The sequence below is a fragment of the Poecilia latipinna genome, unplaced genomic scaffold, assembly GCF_001443285.1.
Source record: "Poecilia latipinna isolate Pla-1442-1.1 unplaced genomic scaffold, P_latipinna-1.0 Scaffold1699, whole genome shotgun sequence".
NCBI classification, from domain to species: Eukaryota; Metazoa; Chordata; class Actinopteri; order Cyprinodontiformes; family Poeciliidae; genus Poecilia; species Poecilia latipinna.
This window is the reverse complement of record NW_015114315.1, coordinates 141,523-157,007: the sequence shown is the minus strand read 5'-3', so window position 1 is coordinate 157,007 and position 15,485 is coordinate 141,523. Positions and strand designations below refer to the sequence as shown.

The 15,485-nt window shown below is 36.0% G+C and overlaps 2 protein-coding genes across 2 annotated transcripts; both read left to right on the top strand.

Moving 5' to 3' along the window:
- The first annotated feature begins 367 nt into the window (after nucleotides 1-367).
- On the top strand, nucleotides 368-7,191 carry LOC106964660 (intestinal mucin-like protein). The gene is made up of 18 exons (XM_015060297.1): nucleotides 368-515; nucleotides 653-827; nucleotides 1,188-1,435; nucleotides 2,332-2,521; nucleotides 2,627-2,825; nucleotides 2,913-3,088; nucleotides 3,273-3,342; nucleotides 3,895-3,995; nucleotides 4,355-4,386; nucleotides 4,473-4,650; nucleotides 4,744-4,848; nucleotides 4,949-4,989; nucleotides 5,099-5,218; nucleotides 6,074-6,172; nucleotides 6,260-6,388; nucleotides 6,484-6,523; nucleotides 6,614-6,731; nucleotides 6,845-7,191. Exons 2-18 carry the CDS (start codon nucleotides 662-664, stop codon nucleotides 7,053-7,055), a joined length of 2,223 nt encoding a protein of 740 aa, XP_014915783.1. The 5' UTR covers nucleotides 368-515; nucleotides 653-661; the 3' UTR covers nucleotides 7,056-7,191.
- A 3,108-nt stretch (nucleotides 7,192-10,299) lies between these two features.
- On the top strand, nucleotides 10,300-12,543 carry LOC106964662 (mucin-2-like). Its single transcript, XM_015060299.1, has 6 exons — nucleotides 10,300-10,372; nucleotides 10,576-10,831; nucleotides 10,912-11,029; nucleotides 11,824-11,914; nucleotides 12,030-12,163; nucleotides 12,283-12,543. Exons 1-6 carry the CDS (start codon nucleotides 10,309-10,311, stop codon nucleotides 12,538-12,540), a joined length of 921 nt encoding a protein of 306 aa, XP_014915785.1. The 5' UTR covers nucleotides 10,300-10,308; the 3' UTR covers nucleotides 12,541-12,543.
- Nucleotides 12,544-15,485: the final 2,942 nt, after the last annotated feature.

Here is a 15,485-nt window from a genome sequence, read left to right as displayed (position 1 = left end):
CTGAAACTACAACTACAACCAGCACAACCACAACAACCACTACAACTACACCCACATCCACGGAATCAACAACAACTGAAACACCAACTACAACCACTACAACTACCACAACTACTACAACCACACCCACAACCACAGAATCAACGACAACAACTGAAACACCAACTACAACCACTACTACTACAACTACCACAACAACCACCACAACTACACCCACAACCACAGAATCAACAACAACTGAAACTACAACTGAAACACCAACTACAACCACTACAACTACCACAACTACTACAACCACACCCACAACCACAGAATCAACGACAACAACTGAAACTACAACTGAAACACCAACTACAACCACTACAACTACCACAACTACTACAACCACACCCACAACCACAGAATCAACGACAGTAACTCAGTCTCCAACTACATCATTACCATCTACAACCGCTCCAACATCATCTGAAACACCAACTCCAACTCCTCCTTGTAAATATTGTTGTGATCATCAGGTAAGCTGTATCACTTAAAACTCCTTTTGTTTCTTGCTAATATTTACATACTTAGTTTTATGGCATTTTTAATGTTGATTTACTGCAACTTCTTTGAGCATCCCATCACTGATTCTCCCTTTTTTCCTTGTTTACAGGAAAATGAGATGTTTTATTTTTGCAACTGCACCATGGCCAGATGTATTGGACAAAATCAAATTGAAATAGTGCCATATGAATGTCCAACTATAAAGCCCATAACTTGTGCCAATGGGAAAGATCCTGTTCTTGTATATGATTATTATCATTGCTGCCAACAATATGAATGTGACTGTAAGTTTTCTATTTAATTTTTTTTTTAGAAATGTATAAACATTATGATCACTGACGGATTAAGTTATTCTCGTCATCCAAGAAAATATCCATGTACTTAAAAGTATAAATAGCAACAATTAATCTATAACAGCCCTGGGCTTCAAATGTATGTGATTTATAGAGAGCTTCTATTGTAAGAATGAAAATATTTATTGCCAATGTGCTTTTTGTAGATGCTTCACTTGTGTGAAGTGGTGTGGGTTATTTTAATGGCAAATGAAGAACCTAATTGTACTCATGCAGGGAATCATATTATTGAGACTGATTAGTGGATAGTTTTTGTTTTTATTAACTATTTACATTTTTCTGTCACTGTAGGTGAGTGCGAAGGCTGGGGAGATCCTCACTACATTACCTTTGATGGCAAATACTACAGTTACCAAGGAAACTGTACCTATTATCTGATGAAAGAAATTAGACCAACGCATAACTTAGAAATTTTAATTGAAAATGTTCATTGTGACCCTACTGAAGATGTTTCCTGTCCTCGAGCTTTAATTGTAAATTATGGAGCACAAAGTATCAAACTGATCAACTTTAATCTTGGTGGACGACCTGATTTGAAGGTAAGATGAGATGACCCTCTTTGAACACTATCTTTTAAAGAATATATTAAAGTATACATATAAAAATATAAAGTACATATTCCTAACACATCATCAGTTTTTCTCAGAAGGTAGATTTCCAGTATTGAAGTAAAATTTACACCACTCAACTAGCCAAGTGATTAACACATACAGAAAAACCAAAACAAATTACACCTTAAAATTAAGTTAGTGGTGAAAACTTGGAATGAACATTGAACTATATATATTAAATATTTTGTGAAAAAGCCTGTTAGTAATGAGAATTTTAAGATGTGTGCATAGAGGCCATTGCGACTGAGTTTATTGTTTATTATTACGGATGTTTTTGAAGTTCTCTGTCAATCTACCTACGTTCTTAGAAATAGAAATCTTATGAGGGGCACCTGGCTTATTACTTCCAGGTCATGGCTCCAGCAACGCTCCTTTGAAGTTTATAAAACTATAACAACTGTGTGTTTTGTAATTCTAAGATTTTTTCGTGAAGGTTTTTTTGCTTAGGTAATAGGTAATATCTGTGCAAAAGTCTAGAAATATCAGTTTTTCCTTTTAAATCTAAATTAGCTTGGGACAAACTCAGTGTCTGCAAGCCATCAGTTGATATTAAACAAGCTTTATTTCCACATAACGAGAGGAATGCTTACCACATAATGGCAGATTTCAGCTGGTTTCTTGGCTTTCTATGGTTTTTTCCATTTATTTCTTTCACATGTTCAATATGTAGCCCATGTTCACTTCATTATGTATAAATTAATTTATAGACTAATTTATTTTTGACTTTATTGTATGCATATACAAATTACATGCCATTATCACCAACATCAAAATACTAGCTTCATACTTGATATTTTTACTGTCTGTTCTTCTGCTTTTTTCAGGCATTTAAAAATGAAGATGAAGATAATCTAAGGCTCCCTTATTTTAAAGATGGTGTTAAGGTGGTGAGCACTGGCGTTAACTTGGTGTTAGAGATCCTTCGTCTAAATGTGGTTGTTAAATTTGGAAGAACTGGCTTTAGTATCAACCTTCCATATGAGTACTTCGGAGGAAACACACAGGGTCATTGTGGTAAGAATGTCCTCTCAGAATGCATCTGTACACAGATGTACATATAGCATCTGTGTACATCTTTCAGTTTGAATGGAGAAAATGACACTAGAACATTTTTGATAGGAACTTGCTCCAACAATCAAGATGATGACTGCAGATTGCGTAACGGTACAGTAGTAGAAAATTGCGGTGTGATGGCCGACGACTGGCTTCTGGAGAAAGATAAGGGAAAAACTGGCTGCCTACCTAAACGTACTCCTCCACAGAAAACATGCAAACACAATCCAGATTCTGTTTGTGAACTGCTTAAGGACTCCTCAGGGTACTTTGCTAATCGTCTTGATCTGTATCATTTTCTTCAGCTTTTTAAAAAGTCTTTTTTCTAATGAATTTTCATTTTCCGCTTCAGTGTCTTCGCTGCATGCCATTCCCAGATCTCTCCAGACAATTTCTACACAGGATGCGTTTTTGATGGCTGCTATGTTCACAACCGGGCAGTGGAGTGCACAAGTTTGGAGACTTATGCTGCTGCTTGCGCTGAGATTGGAATTTGTATTGACTGGAGGAACCACACTAAAATATGTGGTATAGTACTTTTTTTTCTCAGCATAGAAAAGTCAAAATAATGATAAAAACAATAAAAATACATTGTATTTAATTATGATTTCCTAGTACTGGAATTTGAAACTTATAAATCTGTACTTTACATTTTGGTTTTTGAGTTGTTTTTTTATTTTTACTTTTCTTTTTGTTTCATTTTTACTAACAGCCAGCAACTGCCCACTGGGCAAAATTTATAGATCTTGTGGACCTGCAGATCAACCAAGCTGTGAGGACAAGTGAGTTCAAAAAAAAGTTTTTTTTTTGTTTTGTTTTAGCTCAAAATAAATTAGCACATGGGGAAAAAAAGCACAGGAAACGTAAAAAACAGTTAAAGCAACTCAGTTATATCACATTGATCACCTTTAAGTCACAATTAGTTTGAGACAAACTCAGGTGATCTTTATTAAAGGATGAAATACTGTCACATTCAGCAAATTAGAATATTAATGAAAGTTCCTTTAACTCAGGAACTCAATTTACTCAGCAAAACACATTATATAGATTTATTATTATTATTAAAAATAATTGTAGTTTCCATTATTTTCAACTGGGAGATGCTAAGAATATTTCACAGATATAAACTGTTGGTTCAGTTCAGTTTCACCTCCTACAATCTGCAAGATCACTGGATTTCACTGTTATTATGTCCCAAAAATATTTATTTATAATTAATAAAATTTAAAGTATGATTGTATTTTCTCTTGGTATGAAATGCTTAGATCCTTGTTTTATGCAAATACAACATAAATAAATTTAATTATAAAACACATGACATTTAAATCTTGCAGTCCTAACGATCCAGTCGTGAACTACACTACTGAAGGCTGCTTTTGTCCTGAAGGACAGAAACTGTTCAGCAAAGAATCAAATATATGCGTTAAAAGCTGTGGTAAGTATGTAAGAACGATTTTGAACATCTGTTTCATTATTAAGATTCAACTTCTTTGGTTCCTTTTGTTTGTTTCTCTAGCTGTATTTGAGCTTGGGGATTGTGTCTTTCCTTGAGACATTTTAGGACGCATAAGAAATGAACATGAAGTAATAGTGTTTGCTATTTCTGTGAAATTATAAATCAAAACCAGTTTCTTTAAGTTCATAGATACATGTTACTTTTTTTATTTTTCTATTTTTTAAGGTTTGTACTGTTTAGAGATTTTATAGAGTTCAAAATAGTTAAGCTATTTGGCAACAGCATTAGCATACAGAGACAAAGAGACTCACATAAATATGTTTGTGCTGATTAAACAGGGTGTCTTGATCCGACTGGGACGTCCCGTGAGGTGAGCCAAACTTGATTTTCATCTACTGTTCTTTACTTGTATTTTTAGATATTTAAGCCAACACTACGTTTTCTTTTTTGTTTTAGTTCAACGAGACATTTGAATACAATTGTCAGACCTGTGTGTGTAATGAGTCCACCAAAACTGTGACCTGTAAGCCTAAGACGTGCCCACCCACTGCTTTACCAAGATGCATGGGTCCAGGATATGTTCTTGTCAATAAAACTGATCCATCAGATCAATGCTGCAATGTCCATGTTTGCCGTAAGACACAGCAATAATGCCGATTACTGTTTGCTGCTTGTTAGTGTTTAAATTAGTAATAAACTGAGTTCTTCTTCTTCTTTGTGTAAACAGAATGTCAGAGCCACGCTTGTCCGGACATCAACATGAACTGTGACGTTGGCTTTATGCCAAACATCAGTGTTCCAGAGGGAAAATGTTGTCCAGAACGTACATGTGGTGAGCCTACAAAATCAGTTTGTACCTACATGAGGTCAAATGGATAAAGAATCACTTTAGTGATCTTTGTTTTTACATAAATGTCAACTTTCTTTCCTAGAACCCAAAAGAGTCTGTGTGCTAAATTCTGTTGAATATCCGGTAAGGGATATATGAAATGTATTGAGGAGATAAATATGTACCTTTTAGTATTTATTCATTGTTAGACTAAAACTTGCAGGCTAACAATGAATTTATGTGGATTTCTCAGCCTGGTTCTTCCGTTCCTGGCCAAAAATGTGAGAACTGCTTCTGTTCCTCAAACTCTTCATCTGGTGGTCTGATGGAAATCAAGTGTGAGAAGCAGCAGTGTGAAAAAACATGCAGAAAGGTGAGGAAGACAATGTAATGTTTATGACAATGCATGTATGCATTCATGCATACATATATACTCAACAGGCCCTTTATTTTTCAAAGGGCCAGTTGGGATGAAAAAAATTGCAAATATTAAGGTTTTACTGCAATCAGGCATTTTGAATGTTATTGCATCGACATATATGGCTAGCTCAATCAGAGCATGACAACATCTTTACGACACTCCAGTTGCAATTAAGTAAACACTGAAACTGTTGTACATCATTCCAGAATAAATTGGGAAAAAATAAAACACATTCTGCACTAACAGTACAGATTAAACGGAAAGTTATACAGCAGCGATTAAAATCTGCAGGATCAAATGTCTTAAGATTCTCTACTATACCAGTTGAAAATCTAGTTTTTATATCTGTTTGGCTACTTATGTTGTAAAATCTTGTTTTATTTACATTAAAAATGTTAGCAGTAAGATTGCTATTACATAAGTGGGGCCTGCCCAATGCAACGCATGGCAGCGCCTTTTGTAATGCGGCTCGAAACGCTGCTTGCTTCCTCACAAAATATATAGCGAAACATGCAGCTCAATCTCAAGAATGGACTTGTTACTTCTGTTGGTGTTTCAACTTACCATGGTGACGTAACAGGCAAAGAACAATGGCTTTACATTACAATGGAAATTAGAAAATAAAATAATAAATTATATCAGAAATATTCACCACTTTTGTGCTAATTTATTTTACAGGATCCAAATAGAATATTTGGGGTGATAACAGAAATGTTGAATGGGTGTGAATAAATTTATAATTAACTGTTTTTTTATTATTATTATTTTACCATGTAGATGCATTGAATTTGCCTTTTTTTCTTTCAGGGATTTGAATATAAGAAAACCAACTCAGATGATTGCTGTGGGACGTGTGTGCAGACCCAGTGTGTGTTCGTTGTTAATGGCACTGAGACACTCTTAAAGGTAAACTGAATCATCTCTGTGAGTTTGCATAAATGTCTGTAAGTATAAAACAACTAAGTATGTGGTTATCTGTGTGGTAATTTCCAGGAGGGAGAAACCTGGTCACCAACTGAAAATAAGTGTGAAAGTAAGACTTGTGTTAAGAATGGAGAGACTTTTACAGTCACCAACAAACACATCATTTGCCCAGCATTCCAAGAGAGCAACTGCAAGAATGTAAGTGCCTGGTTTAATGCATAAACCCACACTGGATCATATACAGAGAAAAATTCAAACTTTTTGTTGTTGTTTTTTTTATCATTATTATTCAGGACACAATTCAGACTGCAGCAAATGGTTGCTGCAAAATCTGTGAGTATGATTATTTTCTTTTCTTTAGAGTCAAAGACACTGAAACAAGCATAAAAACTGACATTTTTCTTTCCTCTAACATTTTAAAAGGTGTGGAAAAAGAGAAGGCCTGCAGACTGTTTAACCGGACAACTCCTATCAACCACAATGGCTGTCAGACTGAGTTGAACATGCCGTCATGTGAAGGATCATGTGACACTTTCACCAAGTAAGTATGAGATTACTTTTAGTTTTGTCTTCCTCTGGAAAGTCATCAAATCGTTTATTAAGCAGTTGTGATGCATTGAATGTGCTGATTTTTTCTGTCCTTGTTCTTTTCAGGTACTCTGAAGCAGCAGCTGCTATGGAGCATTCCTGCTCCTGCTGTAAGGAGAGACGCGCCAGCAACCGCACTGTTACCCTGGCGTGTGAAGATGGTACGCACGTCCAGTTCACTTATGTGCATGTGGAGGAGTGCGGCTGTGGGCACACAGAGTGCACCACACCTGCTGCACTGCATGTTCGCAGAAAGCGACGCTTCACACTGCAGTGACACAGTCCTCTGTCCTCACATGTGGGATGCAGATGTATCTCCAAGAATCATTTAATTAATCATTAAATCTCTAATAAGGTATTGCATACTTTGTGGAGTTCATTTATCAGTTGATTGAATAAAAGCAAGCATCTAAGTTTCAGTCTCCTGTCTTTAATTATTTTGTTTGTGGCAGTCATTGTCATGAACTGTGGTTGTTGGTGGTGGTGAGAGAGACGCCGGGGAACCCAGGTAGTCATGAAGAAAAGATGATTTAATGACAAACCAGGAGAACAACTCAAAATCACTGGCAGCACAGGAACAGAACACAGACGTGAGACGAGGGTGTGATACGACGAGGATCCGACGAAGAACACAGACACAGGTGGGTTTAAATACACAGGGAAGGTAATCAGGTAACGGGATACAGCTGGGAGCAATCAACAGGGAAGACAGATTCACAGGGGAAACTGGACTAACAGAAAAACTACACAGAAAACACAGATCCTAACAGTCATCACATATTCTTTACCTGCTTCTATATATTAATGATAATGAAATGTTTGAATATTTAAAATTTCAGAATAATAACTTCAGTTGTTCTGTTGTTTTGTGGTAGTTGAACAATAAAAAATATCTTTATGTATATAAAAAATTGACCATTCACAGCCCTGGAATTGAGGAAAGTGAAACCGATAGGAAAATATATAAGAATTTTGGCAATATTGTCATTTTTCTAATATTGATGCAACCAATTAAGGAATTGGGTAGTATCTTTAATCTATAAAAGCTAACAGACATTATGACCTTATAGATTATTCATCTCTGATGCTCTGTTGCATGACAATAAATCTGAATCTGAAAAGTTGTTGGCATTATTATCTCAGCTGATGCGTCCCTGTAAGTCACAACAGCCAAACAGAAAGGCAAGCGCTCTAGGACAAAAAATGGAAGAAAACAGATGGTTAAAATAATTTCAAATATTGCAAATGTGACAGGAATTCATTTTTAATGCATTTCAGATGTGAAAAGGTTTTTGAAATCTCTCATTACTAAAGTTTCACAATTCAAATAAAGGTTTCACAAATCACAAACTAGGTTGGAAATATTCTGCTATTGGAGTGGAATTATCTACTCCAGATTTGAAATGTCAATGTGTGCTTTTTAAAGCAGAAAATATGATTTCTTAACACTTATATGTTAAGTATAATTTCCATAATTAGTTACTTATTTACAGTCATATGTTAAGCATAATTTACATGATTATTCTTCTTCACCGAATTTAATTTCATTGTGCATAATTACAAAAAGGTGACGTGAAACATAATTAAGTGCAAAGAATAATTTATTTTGGAGAGAGCAAGTCTTTTAGGATCTAGTTTTGTCTTTTGCCACTATCTTGCCTTCTGCTGATTTCGGTTGCTTGGTTACGAACAGCCGTTGCCGTTATTCAGCTATTGTATTGTTTAATAAAAATGTGAACAGAAAATATTCAGCAAATACGTCTGAGCCTCCGTTATAATCGCCCTTTAGCCATTTCCCAAATCAGAAGTTACAATCGGAAGCCAACTGCAGCTTCGACCCAGACAGTCAGTTAGGAACGCCGCCACAGCTAGAGGACCGGGCTGACGTTTCCTTCTGTGCAGTCCCCTTCTGTTTAGGATCCTGTTCAGAATGCGCATGTTATTAATGGTTTTAACCACAGTGCAAAGCAGCATCCATATTTCTCCATGCTTCAGACCAAACATGAAGGGAAACTTGACCAATTCCTGTTAGCCACTGTACTAGCCTAGCATAATTCCGCCACTTCCTGGACATAAAATTATCACGTTTATACAAGATAAGTATCACGTTTATACAAGATAAGTATCACGTTTATACAAGATAAGTATCACGTTATAACGTTACAGCGCTTGAAAAAAAATTATTGCGTGATAGCAATACGCTTTCCGTATTTATGATGCTGATGTATTTGCAAATAGACATCACTCAAAGACAAAGAAACCTGAATAAACACAAGACCAAACATTCTTCTCAAGGATTTTGTAATAGGCAGAATGATCCTAGCTGCTCAGGTCCTAAACCAATAGGGTCCATACTATCACTCTCACCTGAAACGATGAGATATTTTTTTACAACATATTTAACAAAATGCACACCTTCAAAAACGCTCAATTTTTCTGTCATCGATCCGTATCATACTGTCCCCAAAGTCTTGTGGACCATGAAGATGTTTTTTGGCAAATAAGAGAACTGACTTTGTGTTTGTTTTGGTCAGCAGCGCTTCTCACCAATTAACTTCCCCATGGATCCTGCTTGATGAGTCTTATTGTTGACTCAGGAACACTGATCTTAACTAAGACAAGGACTGCTCAGTAACATCCTGCAGAGCCGATGCTCTCTTAAGACATATCAACCTAGAAGGTTTTATCTGTTTGTGGAAAATGACTGCCTCTGGTTTGTTGAGGTTTCTGTTTTAGCAATTGCTATGTAACTTTTTGCAGAATAATATTTCTTTGTTTAACCCTCCTGCAATCACAGCTGGATGCTTGGAAACAGTGAGACAGATGTCACAGTCTGACAGTGGGGAAATGACGGGGTTGTCCTGTCAACCCGTCAGATCTCAAAATCACAGAAACAATAAAAAGAAACTCGGAAAAGTGCCCACGGGGTCAGTTTGACCCCTTCAAAATGGCAAGGGGAGCAATGCACAGGCTTGAAAAATCAAACAGGGTTGGTTATGGTTAAAAGGGAAAATGCACATTAATAAACATAAATATTTAAATTCATCGCAATGTGCAAAACTTAGATGAGACAAATGTTCTACAATACCAGGTAGGTTTATGGTTTAGAACAAGGTCTATGTGCTGTTCTTCAGTTCTGTCTGTACAGAAATCCAAGTATGAACTGCTTGAAGTAACTTTTCCCACAAGAGATCCAACAGCATCCTGTAGTTACGGTCCTCCTGTATAAGCTTTGAGAATGTTTAATAAATTATTCAGTGGGTAGAACGGACAAACCAAACATGATCTTATTTATATTCTCCAGAAGTGTCTCATATATTTGCCATTCTAATCTTCTGTCATGCCTGATGTAGAAAATACAGTACAGCAATTATGAAACTATCCACATCATTTCAAATCATCAATGGTATTGCCTTTACCAATTGGCCACCCAAAAAGGCGGTTCTAAACCTGCACAGAAATCTAAATGTATAAATAAAGCCTTGACCGTCAGCCTCACTTCATCTGCTTTGGGACCCACAGTGGCAACCATGAAGTGGATGGTGGTGTGGTTGTGTTTCTTCAGTTTTTCTGTTGCAATTCAAGCCAAACAGGGTAAGACTTACAAGTTTTATATTTTTTAAAAAACTGTTTTAAGGACCGCAAAAGTTGATATTCTGTTTCTACAACAGTTTGTTCAAGATGCTTGATGTTAAATTTATTTTTCTAAAAAAATAAAATAACATATCCTGTTTTTAACTTATGTAGGGGAAATATATCAATAATTTATATTTTTCTTTTGAATTTTCTCTTTCTAGTTCACAACCATGTCAACAACATCTGCAGCACTTGGGGCACGCAGCACTTTAAGACTTTTGATGGTGATGTGTACCAGTTTCCTGGCTTGTGTGAGTACAACCTGGCCAAAGACTGCCATGGTTCTGACCCCAAGTTCTCAGTGAACGTTAAAAGGGAGGAAAATGATGGAAACATTGCAATAAGTTACATATCAATAACTATCAATGAAAATGGATTCTACCTAAACAAGACCCATGTCACTGAAAACAGCATACTGTAAGTATAAAAAGAAAAATTGCATATTTTTATAAAATAGAAAAAAGTTAAAATATTTTTTGTTCTTTTTTTTTTATCAGAGTCAGCCTTCCACATTACAGTAGAGGCGTAAAGGTGGAAGAAAGTGCATTTTACATCAGTTTTAAAGCTTCAAGAGTTGGCATCACTGTCATGTGGAACCGTGAAGATGCAGTCATGGTAAGAATTACCATAAAGAGCCTTACACCAGATTTTGATGTTATTGTCAACATTAACGTCAACATCACAGAGAGAAAACTGTTGAAAGAATCAGAGTCAAAGGGATGTTGAAGGTAAAACAAACAAAAAAAAAGGTCCTGTACTCAAGATTTCCTCCCCCCTCAAAGTACCTTGACAGCTCGTACCACATTTATTTTGCGTACTATGCAATAGTACTATAAATTACTATTGGGGTTGGGGGTTGTCAACTTTAATACAGATTTTTGCTTATTTTAATGACTTTTAAATATTCTCATTATTGTTCTGTATCGCATTGTGGCCTTATTTTGATAAAATGCATTATTATTATGAGCAGTGATAGCAGTATCATTCCTCCAGTATAATGACTTTCTACTTCTACTTTCTTTCATCCCCACTCCACTCTCTGACACTGTCCATAACGGCAGTCAATAGCACACACAACATCTCCATTAAAAGAGGGTGGTGTGCATCACTTGTGCTCCTGGAATCAATTCCAAGCATGCAGCTTTTCTGCTCACACAATTTTTGTTTATTTTGAACCCTTGTAGATATAACTCTATGGCAAAATATTTTCTCAGTCATTAACTGACTAAAGAAAATGGAAGAGCACAAGCTAAAACTTGCAGAAAGCTGAGTATAACATCTGCATGAAACAAATTCAATGTGATCATTTACTATGCACAGAATACACATTGCTGTAGAATAACATGAGTGTAATTTTAAGTAACAGAAAAAAATACGACTGTCCTTTTCTTCCATTGTGTGTATTTCAGGTGGAAGTTTCAAATAACTATAGAAACAAAACCTGTGGACTTTGCGGAGACTTCAATGGTGTTCCTGTCTATGATGAGTTCATTGTCAATGGTATGTTGTTCAACTAATACAATTTATGATGCAGATGATAATCTATCATCTCCACCATCTGTTAATGATCACATTCAGGTCTTATATTATTGACTTACTTTATTGCCATGATCAGGTTTTAAAATCAGCCCCATTGAGTTTGGAAACCGCCATAAAATCCATCTACCAAATGATGACTGCAAAGACCCGCATGAAGACAAAGATGAGTCATGGAAGTCTGGAAATGTGTCAAGTTCTTGCAAGAATTTTGTGAGTTTTCCGGCAAGTTTATTTGGTAGAAGACGTGGTGTTTTGCTTACAAGTAAAAAATTAATATTGTTCCTGTTTTCTGTTGATTGTTTTTCTCTTTTTTTATTTAACCAAATCAGCAAACCATCTGTGAAAAAGCATTTCTCTCCAAGTCCTGGAGTTCATGCAATGAACAAATTGACCCTGAAGCTTACATTCATGCATGTGCCATAGACATGTGTGCCTGTAACAACAGCACCAATGACTCCTGTGTCTGCAGCACAATGTCTGAGTTTTCTCGTCAGTGTTCCCACGCAGGAGGACAGCCACCTAACTGGAGATCTCAATTATGTGGTATGTTTTATTTTTATTTATTTATTGTGAAAATGTTTTTTTAAACAGCTGAATAACCAACTTAATAATTCGATGAAGAAAACATCGGACATATTTATGTAAAAAAATAAATCATACAAATAGAGAATAATGTTTAGTTTTTCATACACTAGTTTTTAAGTGGTTAAAATGTTTGGGGGGAAAAGCATTTCTTAATATATAGTCATGAAAATACAAACTGGTATGCATGTTTTAAGGTGTTTAGAGAATTTCTATTTATTTTTTGCATTGTGTAATGTTGAGATGCTTTACCAAGGCCGAGAAAGAGTCAAATGCTGTTAGACAAAGGGCCCTTAGTAAAGAGTTACATTTTTGATTCTGTTAGACACCAAGGTCCATTTCTCACGAGAAACAGAAACTTATCAGGCCACAGAGACATGGTGTGATTTCAGGGAGTGTCTTCAGTTCNTTTACAGGGAAGACAAACACAGAGCCACACGCTGGGCAACGCGTTGAGATGTAAACGGCGCATATAATTGTTTGTTTGATAAATCATTCTCACTGCTCCAGAACGCGACTCTGAATTCACTACAACTTATTCCTGCGGTTCACATTGAGCTGTGTAACCAGAGCTAACGCGGCGGGTTTTAAACTCTTACCCAGAGTTTCTCCAAAGGATCAGGAGCAGAGGCAAAGCGCAGAGGCGCCAGCTGTGTGATTGGTCCACGCTGTCGGGTTTAAATGCATAAACTATAAACCTATTTATTATAAACCTATCCTTTAGGAATAAATCTGCTCTGCTACTGAAATGCTAAGAGCAAAAGAGACACTTACAGCCTGGCTTTAAAAACAAACAGACAAAAAAAAACAATTTTTTTTGTTTTGTTTTGTTTTCTTTTAATTTCCCTAGAAACGTGAACAAACAAAGCTTAGCCTGGCAGCAGGGCTAGTAAAGAATGGCGGGCCGCCAGGCTTTTAATAGACTGGGGGAAACCCTGATCTGAATCTGAAAAGTTGTTGGTATTATTATCTCAGCTGATGCATCCCTGTAAGCCACAACAGCCAAACAGAAAGGCAAGCGCTCTAGGACAAAAAAAAATGGAAGAAAACAGATGGTTAAAATAATATCAAATATTGCAAATGTGACAGGAATTCATTTCTAATGCATTTCAGATGCGAAAAGGTTTTTAAATCTTTCATTACTCAAGTTTCACAATTCAAATAAAGGTTTCACAAATCACAAACTAGGTTAGAAATATTCTGCTTTTGGCGTGGAATTATCTACTCCAGATATACTCCAAACATACATGTTGATGTATGTTTGTTTTTAAAGTAGAAAAGATGATTTCTCAACAATTATATGTTAAGTATAATTTCCATGATTAGTTACTTACTTACAGTCATATGTTAAGCATAATTTAGATAATTATTCTTCACAGAATTTAATTTAACTGTGCATAATTGCAAAAAGGTGACGTGAAACAATTAATGCAAAGAATTATTTATTTTGGAGAGAGGAAGTCTTTTATTTTGAAGAATACTTAACTATTGTATTGTTCAATAAAAAAAATGGAAAACAGAAAATGTTCAGCAAATACATCTGAGCCTCCGTTATAATCGCCCTTTAGCCATTTCCTGAATCAGAAGCTACAATCAGAAGCCAACTGCAGCTTCGATCCAGATGGTCAGTTAGGAACGCCGCCACAGCTAGAGGATCGGGCTGACGTTTACTTCTGTGCAGTCCCCTTCTGCTTAGGATCCTGTTCAGAATGCGCATGTTATTAATGGTTTTATCCTCAGTGCAAAGCAGCATCCGTATCTCTACATGTTTCAGACCAAACATGAAGGGAAACTTGACCAATTCCTGTTAGCCACTGTACTAGCCTAGCATAATTCCGCCACTTCCTGGACACAAGATAAGTATCACGTTTATGCATGATAGCTATCACGTTTTATAAAGATAACTATCACGTTTAAATAAGATGCATATCACATTATAACATTATAGCGCTTGAAATTTTTTTCTTGCTGATGTATTTGCAAATAGAAGTCACTCAAAGACAAATACATCTGAATAAACACAAGACCAAACATTCTTCTCAAGAATTTTGTAATAGGTTTTCTTAATTCAGCTGCTCAGGTCCTACCAATAGGGTCCATACTATCACTCTCACCTGAAACGATGAGATATTTTTTACAACATATTTAACAAAAAGCACACCTTCAAAAATGCTCAATTTTTCTGTCATCGATCCATATCATATCCCCCCCCCCAAGTCTTGTGGACCATGAAGATGTTTTTTGCAAATAAGAGAACTGACTTTGTGTTTGTTTTGGTCAGCAGTGCTTCTCACCAATTAACTTCCCCATGGATCCTGCTTGATGAGTCTTATTGTTGACTCATGAACACTGATCTTAACTAAGGCAATGACTGCTCAGTAACATCCTGCAGAGCCAATGCTGTCTTATGGCAATTTTGGTAAGACATATCAACTTAGAAGGTTTTATCTGTTTGTGGAAATTGACCCTGAAGCTTACATTCATGCATGTGCCATAGACATGTGTGCCTGTAACAACAGCACCAATGACTCCTGTGTCTGCAGCACAATGTCTGAGTTTTCTCGTCAGTGTTCCCACGCAGGAGGACAGCCACCTAACTGGAGATCTCAATTATGTGGTATGTTTTATTTTTATTTATTTATTGTGAAAATGTTTTTTTAAACAGCTGAATAACCAACTTAATAATTCGATGAAGAAAACATCGGACATATTTATGTAAAAAAATAAATCATACAAATAGAGAATAATGTTTAGTTTTTCATACACTAGTTTTTAAGTGGTTAAAATGTTTGGGGGGAAAAGCATTTCTTAATATATAGTCATGAAAATACAAACTGGTATGCATGTTTTAAGGTGTTTAGAGAATTTCTATTTATTTTTTGCATTGTGTAATGTTGAGATGCTTTACCAAGGCCGAGAAAGAGTCACGCGCTGTTAGACAAAGGGCCCA

What these genes read in the sequence shown, in the direction of transcription:
- LOC106964660 (XM_015060297.1), top strand. Translation starts at nt 662, where the DNA reads ATGTTTTATTTTTGCAACTGCACCATGGCCAGATGTATTGGACAAAAT. An exon ending in CCAACAATATGAATGTGACT is followed by an intron (nt 828 to 1,187) that starts GTAAGTTTTCTA and finishes CTGTCACTGTAG; the next exon opens with GTGAGTGCGAAGGCTGGGGA. An exon ending in CGACTGGGACGTCCCGTGAG is followed by an intron (nt 4,387 to 4,472) that starts GTGAGCCAAACT and finishes TTTTTGTTTTAG; the next exon opens with TTCAACGAGACATTTGAATA.
- LOC106964662 (XM_015060299.1), top strand. Translation starts at nt 10,309, where the DNA reads ATGAAGTGGATGGTGGTGTGGTTGTGTTTCTTCAGTTTTTCTGTTGCA. An exon ending in ACCGTGAAGATGCAGTCATG is followed by an intron (nt 11,030 to 11,823) that starts GTAAGAATTACC and finishes TGTGTATTTCAG; the next exon opens with GTGGAAGTTTCAAATAACTA. An exon ending in TGATGAGTTCATTGTCAATG is followed by an intron (nt 11,915 to 12,029) that starts GTATGTTGTTCA and finishes TGCCATGATCAG; the next exon opens with GTTTTAAAATCAGCCCCATT.